At 31.3% G+C, this 25,010-nt stretch overlaps 1 protein-coding gene across 9 annotated transcripts in view; it reads right to left on the bottom strand.

Annotated features, from left to right (window-relative positions):
• Positions 1 to 3,944: 3,944 nt before the first annotated feature.
• The window catches only part of LOC127700681 (cilia- and flagella-associated protein 44-like), a 333,608-nt gene continuing 312,542 nt past the window's right edge, over positions 3,945 to 25,010 (bottom strand). Inside the window, exons 22-34 of one of the 9 annotated variants that reach the window (XM_052204268.1) lie at positions 18,106 to 18,137; positions 16,869 to 16,999; positions 16,075 to 16,262; positions 15,348 to 15,517; positions 14,718 to 14,906; positions 14,095 to 14,279; positions 13,066 to 13,192; positions 11,544 to 11,803; positions 10,492 to 10,606; positions 9,475 to 9,658; positions 8,853 to 8,974; positions 7,888 to 8,064; positions 7,204 to 7,387 (exon numbers count right to left, since the gene is read on the bottom strand). In XM_052204268.1, the coding sequence (XP_052060228.1) occupies positions 7,376 to 7,387; positions 7,888 to 8,064; positions 8,853 to 8,974; positions 9,475 to 9,658; positions 10,492 to 10,606; positions 11,544 to 11,803; positions 13,066 to 13,192; positions 14,095 to 14,279; positions 14,718 to 14,906; positions 15,348 to 15,517; positions 16,075 to 16,262; positions 16,869 to 16,999; positions 18,106 to 18,137 (1,892 nt within the window). In that variant the 3' untranslated portion in view covers positions 7,204 to 7,375. Of the gene's footprint in view, positions 4,583 to 5,238; positions 5,374 to 6,283; positions 6,510 to 7,203; positions 7,388 to 7,887; positions 8,065 to 8,852; positions 8,975 to 9,474; positions 9,659 to 10,491; positions 10,607 to 11,543; positions 11,804 to 13,065; positions 13,193 to 14,094; positions 14,280 to 14,717; positions 14,907 to 15,347; positions 15,518 to 16,074; positions 16,263 to 16,868; positions 17,000 to 18,105; positions 18,138 to 25,010 lie in introns of those variants that run through there. The other 8 variants (XM_052204269.1, XM_052204270.1, XM_052204267.1 and 5 more) reach the window with 8 other exon arrangements.

The raw sequence follows: 25,010 nt of genomic DNA, 5'->3' as shown, positions 1-25,010 counted from the left end.
TTATAAACAAGATACCCTAAGGAACATTTATTTAGAGTTTGAAGGTAATTGGCCCAGTAGTTTCAGAGGAGAAGATTTTTAAATGTTAGCAAACTTGATGAACAAATTGTGTAAAATTGTCTTTAAAGGGCAATAACTCCTTAAGGGGTCAATTGACAGTTATGGTCATATTAACTTTTTTGTAGATCTTACTTTGCTGAACATTATTGCTGCTTACAGTTTATATATATCTATAGTAATATTCAAAATAATAACAAAAAACTGCAAAATTTTGTTAAAACTACCAATTCGGTGGCAGCAACCCAACAATGGGTTGTTCGATTCGTCTGAAAATTTCATAGCTGATAGATCTTGACCAATTGAACAATTTTACCCCATTTCAGATTTGCTCTAAAAGCTTTAGTTTTTGAGATATAAGCCAAAAACTGCATTTCGACCCCTATGTTCTATTTTTAACCATGGCGGCCATGTTTGTCATTGGATCAAAACTTCGGATACAATTTATAAACTAGATACCCTAAGGAACATTTTGTTAAAGTTTGAAGGTATTTGGCCCAGTAGTTTCAGAGGAGAAGATTTTTGGAATAGTTTACGACGACAGACGACGACGACAGACGATGGACGACGACGGACGCCAAGTGATGGCATAAGCTCACATGGGGCCCTTCGGGCACCGGTGAGCTAAAAACTAGAAACGGGGAATGTGTCAAATAGTCAAAAACCATACCAAAGGCCATCATTGGGTCTTCAATGCAGCGAAACAATCCCGTACCCGGAGGCGGGCTTCAGCTTGCCCCTCAACAATAATGTTTACTAAGTCAGCAAAATGGACGCCACACTAAACTCCGAAATATACAATTGAACCAAAATTAAAACACACACGAGATTAACAAAGGCTAGAGGTTCCTGACTTGAGAGAGGCGCAAAAACTTTAAACATGTTTTGTTAGATCTCAACCCTCTCACTATACCTCTGGCTAATATAGAATAAACAAGCACACATCAATACGCACAGTAAACCCCAGTTTAGGAGAAGTCCGAGTCCGATGTATGAATAGGTATTGAAGAAACTATGCAAAATGACAATGATCAGCATAAATTAACAAAGGACTAGTAGCAGTTACTGACATGCCAGACCTCAATTAATCTGATCGAAAGATTATGTCTTCATTATATGACTTTACAAAAGTATCGTAACTATATCCGATGTGAACAAGTATGTCTGTTCAAACGTTTAGTTAGCCTTTGAAGTAAATGTGTTTTGTAAAGAATATTACCAAAAAAGGTGGAAAAAAATCAGTAAACGTTTTCCCCAAGTCTGTGATATCGAAAACCATGGTGTAACAACTTTTCAGTAATACAGAAGAAACCTCGATATTTCGTTAAAATCAAATATACTGTTACATACACGAGCGAATCGATATATATATATATATATATATATATATTTTAGCACCATAAGATGGTGCCAAGAGAACGTCACACTCTAAAAACGGATCTGTTTGTAAAGAGGTACCAAAAGTTCATGTTTGTTAACAATCCGATTATCCGAGATGAGTCAGTTGGAATGTTGCTGAATTTGTGATTCCTTTTGCAGAACTTACAATATAAAATTTACGTCAAACAATAATGATATTATTGGCAGCCTTATCGGCTGGCTGGGACAAAAATAAAATTCACTTAATTCAACTACATTTATCATGGAAAACCAAACAAAAGCTGCATAAAACAAACACATTTTCAACAATACTCACCTTTATCAAAACTACGCTGAGACCTCGACAAGTGTGTTTTTATGATTTTTTTTTTATTTTGCGTCTTTGATAAAATGCCATAAAACACTCGTGATGGTCGCTGTACATTTATAAAACTGGAATCACAGAGTCTGTAATAACTTAAAACTTTTATTTGAAGTTTGACTTTTCAGAGGTCACTGTATAGGACCCGGCTACTAAATGGTAGAGGGCATACCAAGAAGGTTATAAATTTGAAAAAAAAAATCAGAATATTCAGCCATTTTGTATAATGCCCCTTTTAGAATTCTTATACTAATGGCAATAGCAAACCACAAGTTGGAGAAGAAATTAAAACACTATGGCCAGCAGATAAAAAAGACAAAAATGTAAACATCAGTCTATAGTCAATTAAACACCACACAAAAAACCGAAGTATTGAGCTCCACAAACTCCAATAAAATCCGATAGTAGACAAAGGTCCCACTAGAAGATTGCAGGTTATGCTTCATTAGTGGCACAAGACGTGTTGCACATGACATCTTTAAACAGCAGATACATCGTATTCGGTATATAAGCATGATAGGAGACAAATGGCGAATTGTGGCCACATCTGATGTAGTATATCCGATATCCGGGATAATTTGTGACATATTAGATTCTACAAACAAGTCATGATATAGCCCATAAATCTTTTGAACAGAAAACTTGAACGTTGCCAAGTCTTTAGTTTTCTATATTGTGTTTTGTATATTGATGTTTTTTTTTTTTTTGCCATGCCATTGTCAGTTTACTTTCGACTTTTGAGTTTGAATGTCCCTTATGGATGTTTCGCCTCTCTTTTCCATTTCTGAACCTTGGTTCGGTATCTTCCTTGTATTCAGCAATTCACTTGCAAGGAAGTTCTAATAGTATACACATTTTGAAATATCACACTAACAGTGGGATATATCTTACAAATGCAGAGGTCTGTTGGTGATACCCTCAGGGACGAACCGTGCATTTGTTCTCAGCCTGTCAATTTGAAGGTTTATGTCTTGAACGTTTGTATTATGTTTTTCAAATATTTTGGCCTCGAGCATTGCTGAAGAGGCATTAATTGTAAATGTGCATCTGGTGCAGTAAAATTGGTACCGTTAATGATATTGAAGCAAATCTACCAGTAAATGGAGTACCTTTTACTCAAAATCCATGTGATAGATGCCATAAAAGTAATCACCAGTGTTTAGGTCTTCAGAGAAAGGACCTATAGCTGCACTTCTGTAAATAGACAATGCAATTTCTCCTTTTACGGCTAAAACTGTGCCACTTTTACTATGAAATTTCGTAATTTTTTTTTATTCTAGAATGGTAAGTTCATATGCACTACTATTTCTTTGAAAGGTCAAAACATAGGGCTGTGTGGCATATTTTCAACATTTATATGCCTCAAACTTCTAAGAGTTTAAACTATTAGCAATTCCAGCTCACTTAAGTTTTGATGTGTAAGGATTTGTAATCATGCTATAGATTAACCACGAAGAAACCCTTGCTTATTGATATATCTATAGACCAATTACTCGTTCTCAATTCTGAAAAAGAAAGCAAACCACTTCTAGCTTCTTAAACAAGAGTTACATAGATATAAGAAGATGTGGTATGAGGTATAAAACCACTAATTCATAGCCCCATTGCTTTCTATGTTAAATTCTGCAATTGTCAAAACTATACCTTATCCTGACTTGTGCTGAAAATTTCAACATACTTTTTAATTGCATATTAGAGCGTACTGGTTCCCGGATGTTTGACAGTACAAAAACAGGTACTTCAGATCTGAACAACTGGGCAAATGTGCCCTCCTCCTATAATTTTACATACTTTTTTATTATTCAAAAGAAACTTTCAACAAGGGTTCTACATTGATCCCAAGTCCCCAAGCTTTCATTTGATACCAAAACTACCCAAATATTTCACCTATTGACAAAGATACAGCTATGTGTAGGAACTATTTTGCTTTAAATATGTACTACTTCTTGTATGTTCTTTCCGACCGGGTGTGAATTAGTGGTTCTATACCATGAGTGGCAATGAGAAGACTCTCTTAACAATTAAGAACAAGGATATAATAAACATGTGAAAGCTCTCTCACAGGCAAACAACCCATAACTGTAAAATATAAGGGCATACACCACAAGCACGGGGACACATTCTAATGCAACCACACAACACGAGCAACAGCTGTTTGAATGTTAACAAATAACCTTCAATTTTTATTTACTGATAAAAGTCAATATCACAGATCATTATTATATAGAAAGGACGGAATTGGTTTAACATAAATCATTTACAAATATGAAAATAAATAAATGCTTTCATTTAAAAACAAAATTATTTGAAAGTATGAAACAAAAACGAAAGATAAATTACTATAACCATCATCAAATACTTGTATGACAAAAGATATTCTTTTACGCTTTTGTTGAAAGTTCACTGAAATCAATTTGAGGATTCAAATCAATTTATCATCTCTGCAAAAATTAGGAAATGAATAATAGTTTTATGATTAGCTCCACTGTTTGATATCACAACCAAATATACTTTTTTTAAGAGTCCTATTTATAAGCATTAACACAATCATTACGGAATGTTTTGTTATATTATTAACAATAGTTAATTGCTGATTGTTCTGAGATTAGGTGGTGTTTGTGGTAATGGTGGCTGAGCAGGTGGCAGTATGTGGCCACCTTTTCGTGACAATAACATTATCTCTTCCTTCAAGGCATCAATCTCCTGTGCTTGTAGCTGTACTAACTGTATCAGTCTCTGTTTCTCATGGACGTCTGCTTTACGAATACCAGAATATTCTTCACCCTGAAATTATAGATGCATAAAAATCATTAGTTATAAACATTTTTAAATAAACTTGTCTTTTTCCTACTTTGCTAACAGTCCTATGTCGGGATAAGAATTCATATTTTCTCAATACACTTGATTAATAAAACATTTCTCAGGACAGATAAAAATGAAATACTGGAATTAAACAAGCATTTTTAAAACATGACATCTTTTACAATGTCATTGACTTTTAATGTGAACATACATAATTGAGAGAAGTTTTATTTATAAGATCACATATCAAACCTATTTTAGACCTTAAATTTTGCTTTACTTTAAATTTAAAAAAAATTCAACATTCTTTTTTAACACAGTCTCTCTCCTCTAAATAATCAAATTCCCATCATATTTATCTTTCATTACTATTTTAAAACTAAAGAATTATTTCAATCCGATAAATATATTTTTACTTCCATTTGGTAATAGGACTATGTATTTTTTTCACAGATCAGGCTTTAATAATTTGAGATTACAACTACTTATCTATGGTTTAAGAACAATTTTCCATCTAGTGAGAAAGATAGTTGATAGTTGCAATTTTCTTTTCTTTATAATTTTACCAATTCAGTCAATTTCATTTGATAACAAGCAAAATCATCCACTTTTATGATTTGACATAGTAACATATATACCAGATTTTTCTGTCTAGAATCCAATGATTTCTAAAACAGTTTTTGTTCATTCATAAGAAGATTAAGCTGATCCAATCTGTTAGTATTGTCTCGTATCAATAATGTTATTTTATTCTTTTTATCTTTTATTTTCTCCTGAAAGAGATAAACAGCAATATATTGCATGCATTTATAAAGAGATTCATTTTCAACAGATCATTCCTAGTCTGAGCACACATTATCAATCAGAATGGTGTAATTAGTATATATAATGAAGCTGAAATACTTGCCATTCCTCCAAACATTGTTCAGAAATTACAGTAACATTGAAACATTTTGCATAATCACATGCATAATTTGGAACCACATCCTCTCAGAACAGTGAAGTTATGTATCATTCCTAGTCTAGGAAGAGTGTCACTCTTTATGCATGTTAAGGAACCCATGCAACTCTCTGGGGTCCTTGTTGGTTTGTTCCAATGCAAAAATTATTCTCCGATCTTACATACCCCGATTTTCTAGTGGCAGTCCAAATTTCATACCCTAATCCCAATCTTCCCACCTTGCAGAACAATACTTATTGTATAAAGTTGTTAATTTGTTTTGGTCCTGAATATGCATAAATAATTGCCACTTGACATTAAGCTATAAATGATCAATCAATCATATCCTGTGTTTTTCCAATTCACAAAATTTAAAAACACTCAAATACTTATTTGTCTTTGAACATCTTAAATATACCTCCAACTTTTTTCTAAAAGAATTCCCTAAAGATTTCTTTTATTCTAAGTTTTCTCTTTCAATTCATCTAAAGCTATCATTCTTTTTTATTTACATAAGATATGTACATCCCAATTTCATAATGTCTTGGAATATTATTTATTTTTTTATTTAAAATTTTTTTCTGTTGGTTCAAGATCTACCACCCCTTTTTACTAAAGAAGAATTCTTACAGACCAATTTATAACTTCCTAAGAAAAATTATATTAATGATTCCCTTAATTTTCCCTTCAATATTATTAACTGCTACCCTCCCCTTCCTTTCAGACAAACATAAGATACTTACGTCCCATTCTGACACTTCTTCAGAACATTGTATTTCTGTCATTCTAAGTTTCTCTTTTAGTTCCTCTATTGCTCTATTGACTGTAATTGTTTCTAATTTCTCAATATCTACATGTTGACCAAATTTAGCAATCATCATTTCATTTGTCTGTTCTTCCATCTCTCTAATCTTGGCATCAAATACTTTTCTGTCTTTGATTAATGTAACATGGGTTTTTCTTGCTTCCCTGTTAAAACACAAAATTATGTAATTTATTTGTAATTTCTTTCTCTTAAATATCTAATTATTCAGTGCACCTTTGCATTTAACCAACAATAAAAGAAAGAAATAATTACAGCACAGAACATAATTGATGAGGAAAACAAATGATGAAAAACTAGTGTTGGGACACAATGAAAGGCTCTACCTGCTTTCAAATTCAAAGGGACATTATTCTGTAAATGTAGGCCATCTTAATTAAACTGTGAACTTGATCAGTAACTTAGCATTATACACGAAAGCACATAAAATGATCTTAATATCTTCAGGAAAAACAGAAAAAAGTTAAAATAATTTCAGGACAGAAGATTAATGGAAGGACAGTCAAAAAGATTTAATGATGGACAATGGTAACGCAATATGCCACTGCCACTGAATGGTATGGACATAGATATAAATTAAAATAACAAAAAGACAACCGAGTGAACTAAAGATTATCTTGCAAATGACCTCCTTCAAAAAATCATATTAAGTTTCCTGTAAAAAGATCCTATTAAAGGTGTCAAGTCTGAAAGTTAATTTCCATTTGTTGCATCAGCAGATATTTTTATGAAAACTCCAAGCAAGAAAAACAAATTACTGTAGCCATTGGCTGAAAAATTTAAAGATACATTGCATTCTTGTCAAATCACATCTACAACAACTTACTTCATTTGTGTTTTTCTGTAATTGTTTTTCATGTTCCAATTCTTTGATTCTGTGTTGCAATCTGTTGACACCATTGGATTCAAACACTAAGGTCTGTGACAAGTCCTGTGGCAATACTGCATTAATCATATACTGTATCTGGTGAAGTTTGAGAGTCACGACGACGTCTAACTCGTTCAACTTTTGCTATTTCTCTAACTGTAATAAAAAAACATTCAAACAATAAACAACAATGCACTTAATCAAAAGCTGCAAACTTGTCACAACTGGATGAAATAAGCTGAGCTTTATCTTGAATTTGAGAGTTTCTTGTCAAGGATCTAGGAACGCTAATTAAATTTTTTTCCTTGTTTTGCCATGACTTAACTACAAAGTTAGAACTTGACAGTCAATCAACAATTGTTCTCTTGATGACCCTTTGAAGAGATTTCCCTTAAAAGTAACCAGAATGAATGTACTATGATCTTTCAGAAGATACCTTGAAGTTTAGTACAAGTGTTATTTCTAGCTATACTAAAATGTGAATTACACTTTACAGCACAGAATTACTCATATCTTAAATGAATGGGTCATTAATTTGAAAGTTGCTGAACAGTGAGAAAAAAAAAATATATCTAAAATCACAATAAAGACAATCTTTAGTATTTGCACGAGTAGAAATCTATTTATTGATAAGCTAATTATTTGCAGCTACAAACCTGGAAGGCTTCCAAATCATTCTGAGCTGTCTTCAATGCTCCTATGATGACCTTTAACTTTTTATTCATACTTTCTAATTCTTTCTTTAATGTTTCATTATTTTTCTTCTCCTCTACTAAGGCTTCCTCTATGTCCAGTCTCTTTTCTCTCATGGCACATGTATTGTCATATAATGTCTGTAAATAGAAAGTAGGAAATGGTTTTTAACAAAGAATCTTGTTGGCATATCTACATTCAAATAAATGTTTAGTGCCATGGCATTGTCAGTTTATTTTCGACTTATGAGTTTGAATGTCCCATTGGTATCTTTCACCTCTCTTTCACAGAGCAGCCAAATAGACATCTTCGCTAGCCAATGGTAACAATCCAATTCCATCCTCTCCACCCTTGGTAGACTAAGCCAACATTTGTGATAACAATGTTGCGCCATCTATCGGTAGATTAAAGTCAAGCTCATTCCGAATACATTATTCTTGACCAATGGTAGCACTTGAACTCTTCAATTTGGAGGTAAAAATACGGTAACGTCTAGATTCTACACACCTGGTAAAGCAGGAAACGAAAATATACGTTGACATTCATGCATTTGTGCAAGAAACATACACAGGAACTTCTATTAGTTGATTAAAAACATTCAAATTGTCACTAAATATAGTCGTATGTTTAGGGATGTAAAGACTTGTTGCACAATAAGCACGTGGCAATTGTTTACATACACTTTCTACATTTACACGTGATCATGTTATAGGAAATGGATCGTAACCATGGTTAGCGAAGATGCCAAATAGAGCAATGAAGCACAATTAATTCTATAAACTGCAATTAAATCTGCCACCTAATAATACCATGGCAATTAATACCATGTGATCAGCATAACTTATATATTACAATTCTCACAACAATCTAAGGTCAAAATAGTGTAAAACATGAGTTTTTTATTGGAAGACAAATATCTATTACTTACTTGATCACAGCCTGGAGGGCAAATGTCAAGGTCATAACCTCCAGCATCATCATCAGATTCGTCTTCATCTTCATCCCATTCAGAATCATCATCTGAATCATCATCACTCTCCTCACTTTCATCTAGAAAAGATTAAGTCTCAAACTTAGGGCCGAAGTCTTCTTAAATATGTTTAAATTATAATATATCCTTGTATTCAAAGTTGTTATTAATCTAAAATTGGCTTACCTGTAAGTTCAATCATTTTATTTATAGGCATAATCTAAATCTCAAATATAACAAGGACACACTCCCTTTGACATGTAATCTTAATTTAATATAAAAAGATAGAGCTGTCATTTATTTGAATTCAAAATATAATTTGCCTTCATTTAACCTATGATGATTGTTTGCTATTCAATCTTTATATTTTGTGAATTTGTACATTACAACCATAAAACTGTGTTCTCCCCTAAAAAAAATGTGAAATAGTTATATAAAACCTTAGAACCCTTAGCATGAACAAAATATCTGTGGCATAACATTAAGCAATTAAAAATCAATCAATCAGCAAAACTGAGAAGTTTAAATTATTGAATAAAGTCATTCAAAGTAAATAAAAATCTTAAAATCCTTGACCTACCATCCTCTGACACTTTTTTCTTTGCCCTTTTAATCTTTTTCTTATAAACTTTTGTAAGATATTCCGCCCGCTGATTTTTATCTCCTAGTAAAACTAAGAACTGTGCTTGTAGTGCTCTGTCTTTTTCTCCCATCTTCTCTATTTCCTTCTTTTTCATTTCTATCTTATTTGTTATTTCCACAATCTGTAAAATAATATTTTATAAATCCATGCACCTATGTAACTTTCTGGTTGTTTTTGTTGAATGGTTCTAGACAAGTGTCTTTAATTCAATAAATATTACATCGTTCATTTGATTTTTTCTTGTAGCCACCAGTCACTTTTTTTTTATATGCTTCAATGACCCGTTTGATGTGCAATACGAGTTGGTAAGACAAGTCTGATATATAAATATAGTAAATATGTTTAACACCACCACATTTTTTATGTGTCTGTTCCAAGTCAGGAGCATGTAGTTCAGTAGTTGTCGTTGGTTCATGTCTGTCATATTTGTTTTTCGTAAATTGTTTTGTTATAAATTAGGCCGTTAGTTTTCTCAATTGAATTATTTCATATTTTTCATGTCAGGGCCTTTTATAGTAGACTATACCTACGATTTTTTCTCAATGCTGAAGACCTTATGGTTACCTATAATTGCTTACATTCACTTTATTAGAACTTTGTTGGATAGTTGTCTCATTGGTAATCGTACCACATCTCCTTATTTTTATATTAAGTAGCTTCTTCTGATGTCTTTATGTTTTGTTCTCTTTAACACATATACTGACATTATAAATTTGATCATGAGTAACTTAGGCCTTTGATAAATATCTCCTTTATAAGATCAATAACCTGACACTAATGAAAGAACATTAACCTAGCAAGCTCACATACCCCTAGCCCACTACCAAAAAAAATTTTCAGATTTTTCTGATTATAGAACTCATCCGCAGTTTTGATAAGTCCAAATTTCAACCAGATCTAACAAATAATTAAGTATAACACTAATGTTCTAAATTATATTTATAGCAAACCAACCTTATTCTGCATATCAATTTTCTCCTGAGCTTTATTGGTGACTTTTTCTGCCAACACATCCTCCCTTTTCTCAAACTCTTTCAGTAATACTAACTCCTCGAACAAAGTCACCTGTCTGTAAAACATTCAATATTCAAAATCAAAAGAACAAATACTTTGTACAGGTATTAGTTTTCAAAACATTGTTTTAACCTTGCAAAATTATATTTTCTTTGTGAAAATATTAAAGATAGAGTTTCAATATAATGATCTACTTAAATTTTCTTTTATTGTATTCCATTTTACTCCCTTACATATGAAGCATAGTTAAGTCCTGTGAGGAGCAGAATGTAGTAACTCTTCCTATGCAAATGTGTTCTACCTAATTTGTAGCAGCAGTTCATGTTACTAGATTCAATTTTCTTGGTAATCATGGTAATCAATTGTGAACTATCTTATGTCCTTTCCTCATTTTTCTTTTGGTCATGCATGGTAGTGTGCATCCTTCTTTTAATTTTTTTGTGTCCTGTTGGTATCTTTTTTGTGTGCCAAGTTCACATTTAATTTGAAATGCAAACCTCATTAGTAAATAAATGGAGAATGTGTCCATGGGACACAGATGATGCCCCCACTAGCATATAATGTTATAAAGGGACTCAAGAACGGTAAAAGAGACGCCACTCATTCAACCTTGATCAGAATTTTGTGGTAATAAGCATTGTGTATAAGTTTCATAACATTTAGTTGAGGCAAACTTTAGTTAGCGAACGGAAACGAAAAATTCAGTGATTTTTCCATTTGTAAAGGGCATAGCTCTAGAACAGTAAAAAGAGACACCACCCAAATTCAAACTTGATCTGTGTTTGGTGGGAATAAGCATTGTGTATAAGTTTCATAATATTTGGTTGAGGCAAACTAAAAGTTAGAGAACGGAAATCAATTTCGGGACGTACGTAGGTATGTATGGACATACAGATGGACAAGGTTAACACTTGATGCCCCCTCCACTACGGCGGCGGCATAAAAAAAGAAGATGAATGTCCAATTTGATTAGTATCTCTGAGACAACATACCTTAGATCAGCGTTTTTCATGACAATATCCAATTTGAATTTTTCATGTCTGAGAATTCTGAGTTCGGCATCAAAGTTTTGCACTAATTCATTAATTCTGTTTAATAATCTGTCTTGTTCATACAACATTTTAATGTCCTCAGCTTGTTTAAGTTTTATTTCCAAGGGAGTTAACTCAACATCTTCTAATACTTCACTAGATGCTGAATCTGTTTTAGCTTTTGTTTCACTCACAAGTCTTGCTGGAGTTGGTGAGACAGCCTAACATAGAATAGAAAGATGAATATAAACTAAATGATGTGACTGTTAGATGTTTATCCTCAAAAGAAATATGCAAAAGCCTATACATAGACTATCAAGCAAAATATTAATATAATGGATACATTAATCACAAGTTTGTCTGACATTGAAGGATATAAAACTTTTTCTCATAAAATTTGTTTTGTAAACATCAGTCAGTCAATTGAAACAAAAATGAGATCATTCGGAGTAAAATCCCTGGACTCTAAGTTAATGTATTATTTAAGGTTGTTTATCGCACAGCTGTTTTTGTTGTTGTCTGTAATACTGTTATTATTGAGTGAAGTGATTTTTATAGTGTATGTTAGTGGTTTTTTGTGTGTTTTTTTTTATTGGTCCCTTTTCTTATTCCCTTGATCAAAACATATGACTATGGTATTTGCAACTAAATAACTGTGGCTCTTAAAAACAAGTTGTCATTGTATCAACATATGTTTTCTGTTCCATTTCGAATTGATTGCTTATGGCAGATGTAATAGTCTCTGTTGAATTTATACATCATGTGTTTATACTTGGGATGATTTTACATTTGAAATGTACAATTTACAACTGATTTTTAAAGTTTGTTTTTATGTTGTACTGTTACACCACTGTCCCAGGTTAGAATGAGGGTTTGGAGCCAGCAAATATGTTTAAACCTGCCACATTCTGAATGAGCAAGTCAGGAGCCTGTAAATCAGAGGTTGTCGTTTGTTGCTGTATTTTATATTTGTTTTTCGTTTATTGTTTTGTACATAAATCAGGTCGTTAGTTTTCTCGTTTGAATTGATTTACATTTGTCATTTCGGGGCCTTTGACAGCTTGATGTGCAGTATGTGTTTTGCTCATTGTTGAAGGCTGTATGGTGACCTATATCTAGTTGTTAACCTTTAAGCCATTTGAACTCTGGTAAAGAGTTGTCTCATTGGTAATCATATTACATTTTATTTTTATATGTAGTATGGATAATAGTAATATGTTGGCTTCTTGATGTCTTCATTTTGCTTCCTGTAGTTGGGTTGCTGTGATGTTTTCTACACATTTCCTTATGACATATGTAAAAAAGGATTATTTTATCATCCAGATATGCGAGTCCATTTCTTACAAATAGGTTGTATGTTTGTAAAGAATCATATCTTTTATCAGCCTTTCTATGTAATAATCTCTTCACAATCTACACCTTTAAAACCCAAAGTAAAGATTTCTCGAGGGCTAACAATAAACCAACGTTTTCCGTTTCTTACCTTAGTTTCACCACCAAAGCCACCAAAGCCACCAAAGCCTCCGGTAGAGGATCCTTTTGATGCTTTTTGTTGCTGTTCATACTCCTTCTTGAACTTAATCAATGTTTCCCTTGTATATTCTAATTTTCTGCAAAAGAATTACTAAATGATAGAAAAATAACATTAAAACGTACTATAAAATACATGGTCAGTATGAGGTCCAACTTATTGAAGTATACAAAATTTAATATCATGCAAAAATGGGTTGAAATTGTTTCTGTAATTTCAGAGATTTTTTTGAATAGACTCCTAGTGATTGCAATAGCTCAAATGGTAATGAAAACTGATACATAAATATTGAACAAGTTGATAGTATTATCAAAACAATATTATATATTTGGAATACTTTATGCATCAGGCCAAAAAATACAATGATTTCATAGAGCATTTCTTTTGAACAATAAATGCTACTTAAATAAATCACACTTACTCTTTCAATGAGATTTTTACTGTGTCAGTACTACTTTTGGGACACATTATATCAAAATCATAAAAAACTTCATCAGCTCTAACTTAAAATATGGACAATTCAGTTTGACTGCTTCAGACATATCAATTATGACCTTTTTCAACTGGAACAAATCTCTACTTTGCTTTAAATTCATAACAAAATTTTTTACAGTGTAATTTCATCCCCAACTTGCTATCTGATGCATAAAACATGAAAAATAAAAGGGGGGGGGGGAGGTATATGAAAAAAAATTGCAAGTTACACTGTCCACACTAGGGACTATATTCATAGACAACAAGTATCAAAGGACCATGATTATGCTCTTGAACCATCATATTTTTGTAATGTTGAATATAGAAAACCGATAAACTATGCAGAAAATTCAATCATTTCAAAACTGAATGATAAAACTAAAATCTGTGTCAATCTTGGAAAGAAACTGAAATAATCAAGATAAACTTAAGGTCCAAGACTTCAGAAACATTTTTTTCATTTTTATTGAAGTTGTTGATTTTAAAGCACTGTATTGAATGACTTACTTCTCAGGCATTTCACATAATTGCATCTCTGGTACTGGTGGGATTGTTTTACGATTTGTATCATCTAACTTTTGACGTACTTCTTTTAAATTGCATACAACATCTTTGATTTCTTCAATAATTTGTATCTTTTTGTCTCTTAATGATAGTAGCTTGAGATTGAAGTTATATTTATATTCATGAATCTACAAAACAGGTTTTGTCAAGTTAACGAAATCCAGTTGTAAGAAAAATATATATGGATACTGTATTCCAACTAATTTTCAGGAGCGATTATTTTTTGCGGGTAGAAAAACAATGTGAATATTTTTATCATTTAAAAAATATTAAAGTATCATTGGAAATAATTTGGTTTACAGAATCTATAGAAATAGATATACAACAGTCAGAAAAAAATAACTGTCATTTTCAAAAGTTCTTTAGAATAGTAGTAAAATAATAGTAAATGTTTTTACATAAAGGAACTGTTATTCAAAAGTGGCTGCCTGTATATTATACTCTCAACAAGGTACATATATAAACAAGTTTTCAGCTGCAAGGTAGATGAAACTGAATAAATATGTATCCATTTAAGTGACTTCCATTACGAATATTCGTATAGAGTTTTAAAAAATGCTATTTACCAGATCTTTCAACACAAGTAATCTTCCTCTAGCTTTTTCTACATTCATCCTCAGATGATCTGGTACAATATAATCCTTGGCCGTCTTCAGATTGAAATAGCCCATGTTATCTTTAGCTTCTTTGATAGAAGCCACATCATTAGGATCTTCAAAATCATCTTCTGGTTTGGTACTGTATAAATCATCCCACTGTAAATAGAAGTTTGTAATCAAAGTTAACAACGAAAAAAGCACATGTTGAAAAATCAAGGCCAATCATAAAAGTAGATATGGACAACACCCTCTTTTAAGATCCTACTTCTGTCATTTGCCTTTGATGAGGGGAGGATTTTAAAAGTTTATCTGTAAGAAGATAATTTTCAAAACTTATCTAGTCTTATTTTCTACAATACCCTGATAGGTTTTAATATAATAAGATAATACAATTTAAATACAAATCTAACAATCAGATTTTCAAATATGAGACAACTTTCACTGCATAAATTATTTCAAAAATATTGCATCAAAATCTGTAAATTATGTAGACATTTGAGCACTGTAACTGTCTCTTGCTATTTTCATAAGAGAATGATTTGGCATAAAGGTTTTTTATGACACAATACATTTAACCTAAAATTAAACAATTAATACCTGAGCCCTTCTTTGTGCTCTCTTTTTCTTCTTTTCCTCTACTTTGCCCAGAGCTTTAGATATACGTTCACCCATGCTACCTTTCAGTGTGGTAGTAGTGGTCACTTTGGCTGTTGCATCATCTTGTTTGCCTCCTGCATCAGTTCCCATCTCCGTCAATCTTGTCTGACCTTTAAAAAATATATATTGAATTCTTTTAGACTGTTACCAACTCTTAAACCAGTCTTTTCCTTATTTTAGACATCTTAAACATGGTAATGAAATTGACCTCAGAAACAAAATACTTAAAGTTCAAAATTTATCACATGTATTTAGTATTGTGAATATTTGGCAACAGAAAATAAGAGTAATTCATATGATTCCTAAATATATTGTTACAGTAGTGGAATATTACTTTTTCTGTACTGGTCTTTCTTTTACTTTTTTCTCTCTGTCACTTTAGTTTTTCACTGATCTAATCAGCTGCAGTTATCCTTTTAGTGTTTTTGTCCTTTGGGGAATTCAGTTCATACTTGGGTTTTATTAATTTGATTTTTTAAACAATCTAAATATTAAATAGACAGAAAAATACTGAACACTGGCAATGGTACAAATATTAGAAATGTAATATCACCTAGACTTCCCTCAAGTAAAGCTGTCCTATGGTCACCCTCAAGTTTGTGAGATTCCCCATTCTTACACTCTTGTAGGTGTTAGATATTTCAATGTCTTAAATAATCCTAAATACCTGTCATTAATTCTCTAGTAGGGTCTCTTGTCAGGTCCTCTGTAGTCATGTTAGTTTTCCTCCTCTCAAACTCAGCCTTCATATGATAAAAATCATCTGATAATTTGGCTGCTCTAAAACTAGCAACTTCGTGACTGGTTTCAAAAGCTTTGACAACTATTCTCTCACATTCAACTACATCTTTGTATCTTAGAAAGAAAAAAGATTGTTTTTGTTATAAATATACTGTGTATAATTCTTAAATAATCATATTAAAAGAAAAAAATATTTTATATACAATCACAACATTTCTATAGGTAACAGAGCAACTATAAATATTTTTCAAACATACAGTCATCTCACTTGTACTTTGATTTAAAATATATTACTTCTAAATCAGTGTGCAGGGTGATATTAACAAGTTCAAGGTCAATCTATTCAAATGACCATTAGTTTTTTACACAAATTAAGGAAATTCTAACTATATCAAGTCATATATTTAAAAAATACCAAAATCGAAATTATTTTCATATTTAACACTTCTATTCAAAATAACATGGTTTCTTAAGTTGATAAGATAATCAATTGACTTAAAAATATACTTTTTTATTTAAAATTTACTTAAGTGAACAGGTAGAATGTGAAAATAGTATTACACTTAAACAAACTTAAAATTGTCAACAACTGCTTTAAAACAGAATTTTTGGAATATAAACAATAATAAATTTTGCAATATCAACTTAATAAAGTTGAGTCTAAAATCGTTATCAAACTTAACATCAATAGAATATTGTAACTATTGTAATTGCACATACCTTTTCCTGAGTTTTTCTAGTGCAATTCTTTGTTTCTCCGATTCCCAAGCCAATTCCTTCCTTACAATTTCTATCCTTTCATCTCTCTGTTTTTGCAATTCTTCCTTAATTTCTCTGTCCATTTCAAATTCCTGAAAAGTAATGACTCTTTATAATTCAAAGTTCATTTAAATATTAAACAAGAATTCTTGACTGTTAGATATAGATGATTCCTGAGCAGATGTACGGAAGAAAGACTAAAATATGAACCTATCAGTTAAAACTTAGAGCCATTTAAGTGTAAAATGTACATTATGTTAACCAATGTTGCCCAAAAATGTGACTTGCAACATCGATAAATGTAATTGAAAAATATTCATTGAACATAGAAAATAAATATAGAATATTTATAGTCACTCAAGCATTAAATGTCATACATTTGAACTACGTTAAAATGCAGAAAGGATTGGAACTACAAAATAGTCTCAAAATATAAAATTTATTTGTTCAAGGCTAAGAAACAAGTAAAATGTGAGACTATGATAAGCATTTCTGTCCTGTTTTGAGTATAAATACAATATATATTTCGAGACAATGTATAGTTGTTCTCTTTATATTGCAATTCTTACAACTTTTCCAAATCAAATATTTTGGATAAAAAAATAATGACTGTATTCTTTTTTGATGTCATAAATAAGCTGTTATACAGTCAGTGAATATATATCACAAATGAATATACGGTCAGTGTAATTTGACTGGCAAATAGCACAGTTGCAGAATAAATAAAGGTACATTGATATGAACATCCATATTTATGAGCAAGCATTCAAATATGTCATTTTGTTTTGATATAGGTATATTTCTGACATAACTCATGCATTGTGTTCAGTTTAGACAGCTTTTTATAACACCCAGTTCAGCAAGTTTCGTTAAAGTGACATTTTTTATATACCATGTTCAATGAGCTAAGTAATAGGCAGGCTTCTGATATACTGAGTTTAGTAAGTTTAAGTATAAATAAAAAAAATAAAAAGATGTGGTATGATTGCCAATATAAGCAGGTTTCTGATTAACTCTTTTTTGTGAATAAAAGGAGAATGGGATATAAGTCTTTGAGATTATCGAAGATGTGTTTACTATGAATTTAGTTTAAACATGTTTCACAATACTATCTTATACAATGTCATATTAAGTACAGAAAGACATGCAATAACACTACAGTTTTCAATACTTTTAACACCAATTTACAAATCCCTACCTCCTTCTTTAGTTGTATGTTCATTGGCAAACCTTCGTTTTGAACTGTCTTCTAAACTTAGAAATATGTCTTCTAACTTCCCTTTTCTTCTCCTAGGCCAGTTTCATCATTTTGTCATACTCAGCTTTCTGTTTGGCATCTTCAATACTGAAAATTCATAAATTGTTAAATTGTGTAGAATTATGTCTTGTAATGAAATAAAATATATGTAAGGCCAAATAAAAATATATGTGTGGTTCTGATTCCGGTTTTATACATGCCCCTACCAGAAGTTCGTCATTTTCTATATGTTTGGTTGTAAAAGAACAGAAATGTTACTTTTGAAGTCAATTTTGTTGCATATTGTTAAGAATTTGTTGCATTTGTAGCCGTAGTGGATATTTCTAATGGAAATTCAGATGACCGAAGTCGGTGAATCTAATTATTGAAGTTCACATTCCACAAAATGGGATTGTTCAAAAAACAGTTCTAGGTTCAGGGTTTATACTAGGGTTGGCCGGGTAGCTGGAACCACACATATATTTTTATTTGGCATAAGGTAACATCCTCTCAAATTTAATGCCACAATTTATGAATTCAATTCAGTAAAAAAAATAATGATTTCTTTTTACTTTGAACTTCAGCAACATGTTTCAGATTAAAAGAAAAAAAAAAACAATTATGTAAATCAATTGAAATAAAACGTAGTCATTATTTATTTGTGAAACAAAAATATAATATTGTAAAACATTACCTGTAAGCTGAAGGATCATCAATATCATCTCCAACTTTGTCATCATCTTTCTTCTGCAGAACAAAACAATTTTATTTATCAGTTTTACCTGTCATATCTATTTCTTAAATAATTACAGACTGACAGTTTCAATTTAATTTTTTATTGAAACTCCAGGATATTCCGAAATGTATAAGATCTAAAACTATCAATCAGAGATTGCATAGGAAGGGTCATTTATAAATAAATGATGCTGATAATGTACTTAACTTCTTTTCATTTCATCCTAAATGTCCTAAATGGACCTTAAGCAAGCAACAATCTATCAATTCATTCTTTTGATTTAGAAATAAGATGTTACAGAAATTATAATCCTAATAAAAATAAAAGATCATTTCAAAAGACATAGAAAAAGGCAACGGAATAAGAGAGTAATCTCGATAGAGAAGCTCAAGCAGAAATTCCACTACAGTACGGTACATTCAGGGGATCCAGCCAGAAAGGAATGACAAGCTTTGGTAGTCAGAGGCATAATGCAAACATCAAAGTATCAGATTTAGCCGAAGACATGAAACGTCAAGATTTTAATAAGACGCCAAAGGAATACCAAGCCTCCCGTCAACAAATGGAAGCCACGGAACAAAAGAACGAAGAACCACAATACGAAAAAATCACCTCAGACTATCTCATCGCTCAGTGACATTCAAAAGACCTTTAAACGACGTCGTTTTAAATTGAGAAAAGTATGGAACAAACTTTCAAGACCTATAATTATTTCCATGCCTGTGGTATAAAGTTCATATCATTGAGAAAAATATATAAATTTTTATTTTTTATACTTTTATCAATCAAATCTTAGACTCGTCCTTTTCTGTCGCTTACCTTCGCTTGCTCCCCTCGGATTGTTGTGCTTTTCTCGACAGGCCTGCAAAGCGGATATCCGGAGCCGCACAGTCTTTCATCTGTCAAAAATGTGAAAAAGTTTCTTCTTACATCGATGGATACCTACATGACTATTTTGTACAGTATTATATAGGATAAACTTTTAACAAATTATTTATTACTCTGTTCGTACATGGTAACAAATGTAAAAATCTTGCTATGTTGTGATCGAATAAAATGTTATAATTTTACCAGTTCCTAGTAAAACAATATATGTTAGAATACAGAAACCCCTTCTATCGTAGTCTATCGTAAAAGGTCCCTAGCCATAGGGGTTTCATGCATTTGTTTTTGGGTCGTTGTTATTTGGACCATAATGCATAATCAAAGATGGAACACGATTTTATATATCCTAGAAGTTTGCAAATGAATACTTACCAGATTGAATATATAAATAATTGGATAACTATTTAGGTTTAATTCTGTAGTCACAACTAATTATCTAATATGATACGTTTTAAAAAGGAAAAGTGAAATATGTTTTATGTATTAACAATTCTGAAATTCCGTTTTAAAGTTTAAATGGCTTCATACATTTCAACATTCATCCCTCGGCTAAAGTACAAGTTGATCGGCATGTTATTGCATGTCAAACAGAGACACTAAAATAGTCGTATTTTCCCATAAAATTCAATAATAACCAACTTAATAAAAAAAATTGCTCAAATTTTCTTGTTAGATACGATAATTATCTCCACCTTTTACAGTACTTGCAACCTTAGGCGTTACTGTTTTAGCGATCAATCAGCGGTCATCGATCAGTCACCGATCAGTCAAGTTCGCGTCAAACTCACGTCACCAATCCGTCAGACTTATAGTAAAAGTAATTGACTGGTCGGACAGATCGGACGGATAGGACCGATCGACATATCTGACGGATTGAACTCTACTACGTCACATGATAAACTAATACTAATTACGGAATCTTAGTTTCGTTTAATTTTATAAAAATGGATACATGTACAATACGAAACGTTCAAGTACAAGTGATCAACATTTTTCTATTAATTATTCAGCAAAGTTTAATGAATTAAAATGAAAAAAAAAAAATACAGATAAAACCTAAATCTGAATATTATCATTAAAGAATGGTCATTTTCGTTTTCATTTAGGTTATATATTTTCAAACTCGGAGAGTTCTAAAACGGTCGCGATTTTGATTTTATTAATTTCCGAAAATACTCTGGAAAATAAAATGAAATGATCCGTTATTGAAAATTGTGGTGCATTATTTTCAATATTTTAAAGTTTTGTATCCTTATAATCTTAAAATTCTTTAAAAAAAAAATTTTCTCAATCGAGGCCATTAAACTAGCAAATTACAAATAAAATTGCTGCATTTTCTCTAAAGATAAGAAATATTAGCAATTTTAAACAATGCGAACAACATTTTAGTTTCCTCTGATATGTTTTTAATTTTATGAAAAACAACCAATCCTAAACTATAAAAAGTACAAAAATCCAATGGCGGTCAATAATTTCTATTAAATGAAGAAATGATTGCATTCTTGTTCAACAAAAACAAAAGTTAATGCATATTTATCCTTCAAATATTCACATTTTATACAAAATTAGTTATCAAAAGGCATTTATAGAGACTGATTGCAATTGACGTTGCAGTATTTCAAATATGAGGAGAAATATTTGCTTTTTAGGCAACGCGTATAAAAATTTAGTATCTTTTCCCTAAAATTCAGCATATTTTATGAAAAACAACCAATCCTGATGTACAAAAAGTACTGAAATCTTATGGCAGTTTACAATTTGCATTAAAATAAAGCAATAACTGCATTCTTATTCCACAAAAACAAATGTTTAAGTATTTTAATTCTGATTATATCAAAAATCTAAATAAAGACTTATCTTGAGGCCTTTAAAATAACTAATCACAAATTAAATTGCAGCATTTTTAATCAAAAGAAGAATAATTTTGGTAATTTTAAACAATACGAACAAAATTTTAGTATATTTTCTCTGATAATCTTTTATTTTATGAAAAACAACCAATCATAAACTATAAAAAGTACAAAAATACAATGGCGGTCAATAATTTCCATTAAAATGAAGAAATGATTACATTCTTGTTCAACAAAAACAAAAGTTTATGCATATTTATCCTTCATTTATTCATATTTTATACAAAATTACTTATTAAAAGGCATTCATAACGACTGATTGCAATTGACGTTGCTTCAGCATATTTTATGAAAAAAAAACCAATCCTGATGAGGCCTTTAAAATAACTAATCACAAACTAGATAGCATCATTTTTTATCAAAAGAAGAATAATTTTGGTAATTTTAAACAATGCGAACAAAATTTGAGTATATTTTCTCTGATAATCTTTTATTTTATGAAAAACAACCAATCCTAAACTATAAAAAGTACAAAAACAAAATGTACCACTAATCTCTCTTATCTATACACTACCAAGAATTATATCACATGTTTATTGTACATTTCTACCCTCTTGTAAATCAGTACTGAACGGCTACATGATATAATTGTAATGTTCTACTTTTGGTAAATTCAGTACTGAGTATGTTATGCTGGGTATTTCAAATATCTTTTTTCTATCATATATAGTAAATTTAAATAATCAATTAAGGGCGTACACCTTGGTAAGGGAGATAACTGTTACACATGTTCTTAAGTCATTTGTGCATTTTTACCAGTCATTTATTGAAACGGTAATAAAGCATCTCAGTAAAATATTGTTTACATTTGATTGAGAGGATGGTGCATCAGCAACAGTAAGAATGGACAAGTTTAACGCGAAACCTTTAAAAGAAGGCATTTGGAAAGTTTATGAAGGTACAAGGATAAAAAAAAGTAAGAATTAGACAATGATCATACATATACTTTAAATGGTTTCTCGGTTGCTTAGGAAGTTCAGAAATAATTCTTTTGACACCAAATCTTGGAAGGTTCAGGAAAAGTTGAACTGAATAAAATTGTTGAGAGAGCAATGAAATGGTCCAGTTCTTATCAGTAGGAGGTACTTAACTTTGTGTCGTGGGTCAAAGAACATATTAGTGAAGATTTGATATGAATATCGTCCAAGTACAAAGTAATGATAACAGATTCCATACATTGGCGAAAAGACAGAAATCTGTGGTTGACACATTGTCTGTTTATGTAAGCAGGAAATACTGAATTTGGTGCTTGTTATTGCGCTTGGAGTCATTGTGGTCTATAGTGGAACAAAACCAACCTTATAGTATTCGTGTCATTCACAAATTTTCCAATATTTGTATTAGTATATCGATACTACACTTTTAGGCAAGGGATATTTAACAATCCGTTTACAACGGCCCTAATCAATGGATTTCTGTTATCAATTTTTATGGGGTAAACACGATAGGTGTCACATGTGGAGCAGGATATGTTTTTGACGGGATTCGAATTGCTCAGAATTTAGTCTTTTATGTAGTGTGTTTTTAAACTGTTGTTTTGAACTGTCTTCTAAACTTAGAAATATGTCTTCTAACTTCCCTTTTCTTCTCCTAGGCCAGTTTCATCATTTTGTCATACTCAGCTTTCTGTTTGGCATCTTCAATACTGAAAATTCATAAATTGTTAAATTGTGTAGAATTATGTCTTGTAATGAAATAAAATATATGTAAGGCCAAATAAAAATATATGTGTGGTTCTGATTCCGGTTTTATACATGCCCCTACCAGAAGTTCGTCATTTTCTATATGTTTGGTTGTAAAAGAACAGAAATGTTACTTTTGAAGTCAATTTTGTTGCATATTGTTAAGAATTTGTTGCATTTGTAGCCGTAGTGGATATTTCTAATGGAAATTCAGATGACCGAAGTCGGTGAATCTAATTATTGAAGTTCACATTCCACAAAATGGGATTGTTCAAAAAACAGTTCTAGGTTCAGGGTTTATACTAGGGTTGGCCGGGTAGCTGGAAACACACATATATTTTTATTTGGCATAAGGTAACATCCTCTCAAATTTAATGCCACAATTTATGAATTCAATTCAGTAAAAAAAATAATGATTTCTTTTTACTTTGAACTTCAGCAACATGTTTCAGATTAAAAGAAAAAAAAAAAACAATTATGTAAATCAATTGAAATAAAACGTAGTCATTATTTATTTGTGAAACAAAAATATAATATTGTAAAACATTACCTGTAAGCTGAAGGATCATCAATATCATCTCCAACTTTGTCATCATCTTTCTTCTGCAGAACAAAACAATTTTATTTATCAGTTTTACCTGTCATATCTATTTCTTAAATAATTACACACTGACAGTTTCAATTTAATTTTTTATTGAAACTCCAGGATATTCCGAAATGTATAAGATCTAAAACTATCAATCAGAGATTGCATAGGAAGGGTCATTTATAAATAAATGATGCTGATAATGTACTTAGCTTCTTTTCATTTCATCCTAAATGTCCTAAATGGACCTTAAGCAAGCAACAATCTATCAATTCATTCTTTTGATTTAGAAATAAGATGTTACAGAAATTATAATCCTAATAAAAATAAAAGATCATTTCAAAAGACAAAGAAAAAGGCAACGGAATAAGAGAGTAATCTCGATAGAGAAGCTCAAGCAGAAATTCCACTACAGTACGGTACATTCAGGGGATCCAGCCAGAAAGGAATGACAAGCTTTGGTAGTCAGAGGCATAATGCAAACATCAAAGTATCAGATTTAGCCGAAGACATGAAACGTCAAGATTTTAATAAGACGCCAAAGGAATACCAAGCCTCCCGTCAACAAATGGAAGCCACGGAACAAAAGAACGAAGAACCACAATACGAAAAAATCACCTCAGACTATCTCATCGCTCAGTGACATTCAAAAGACCTTTAAACGACGTCGTTTTAAATTGAGAAAAGTATGGAACAAACTTTCAAGACCTATAATTATTTCCATGCCTGTGGTATAAAGTTCATATCATTGAGAAAAATATATAAATTTTTATTTTTTATACTTTTATCAATCAAATCTTAGACTCGTCCTTTTCTGTCGCTTACCTTCGCTTGCTCCCCTCGGATTGTTGTGCTTTTCTCGACAGGCCTGCAAAGCGGATATCCGGAGCCGCACAGTCTTTCATCTGTCAAAAATGTGAAAAAGTTTCTTCTTACATCGATGGATACCTACATGACTATTTTGTACAGTATTATATAGGATAAACTTTTAACAAATTATTTATTACTCTGTTCGTACATGGTAACAAATGTAAAAATCTTGCTATGTTGTGATCGAATAAAATGTT

The sequence above is a fragment of the Mytilus californianus genome, unplaced genomic scaffold, assembly GCF_021869535.1.
Source record: "Mytilus californianus isolate M0D057914Y unplaced genomic scaffold, xbMytCali1.0.p SCAF_5, whole genome shotgun sequence".
Classification (NCBI taxonomy): domain Eukaryota; kingdom Metazoa; phylum Mollusca; class Bivalvia; order Mytilida; family Mytilidae; genus Mytilus; species Mytilus californianus.
The sequence above is the reverse complement of the archived record's forward strand: the minus strand, read 5'-3'. Positions and strand labels throughout refer to the sequence as shown.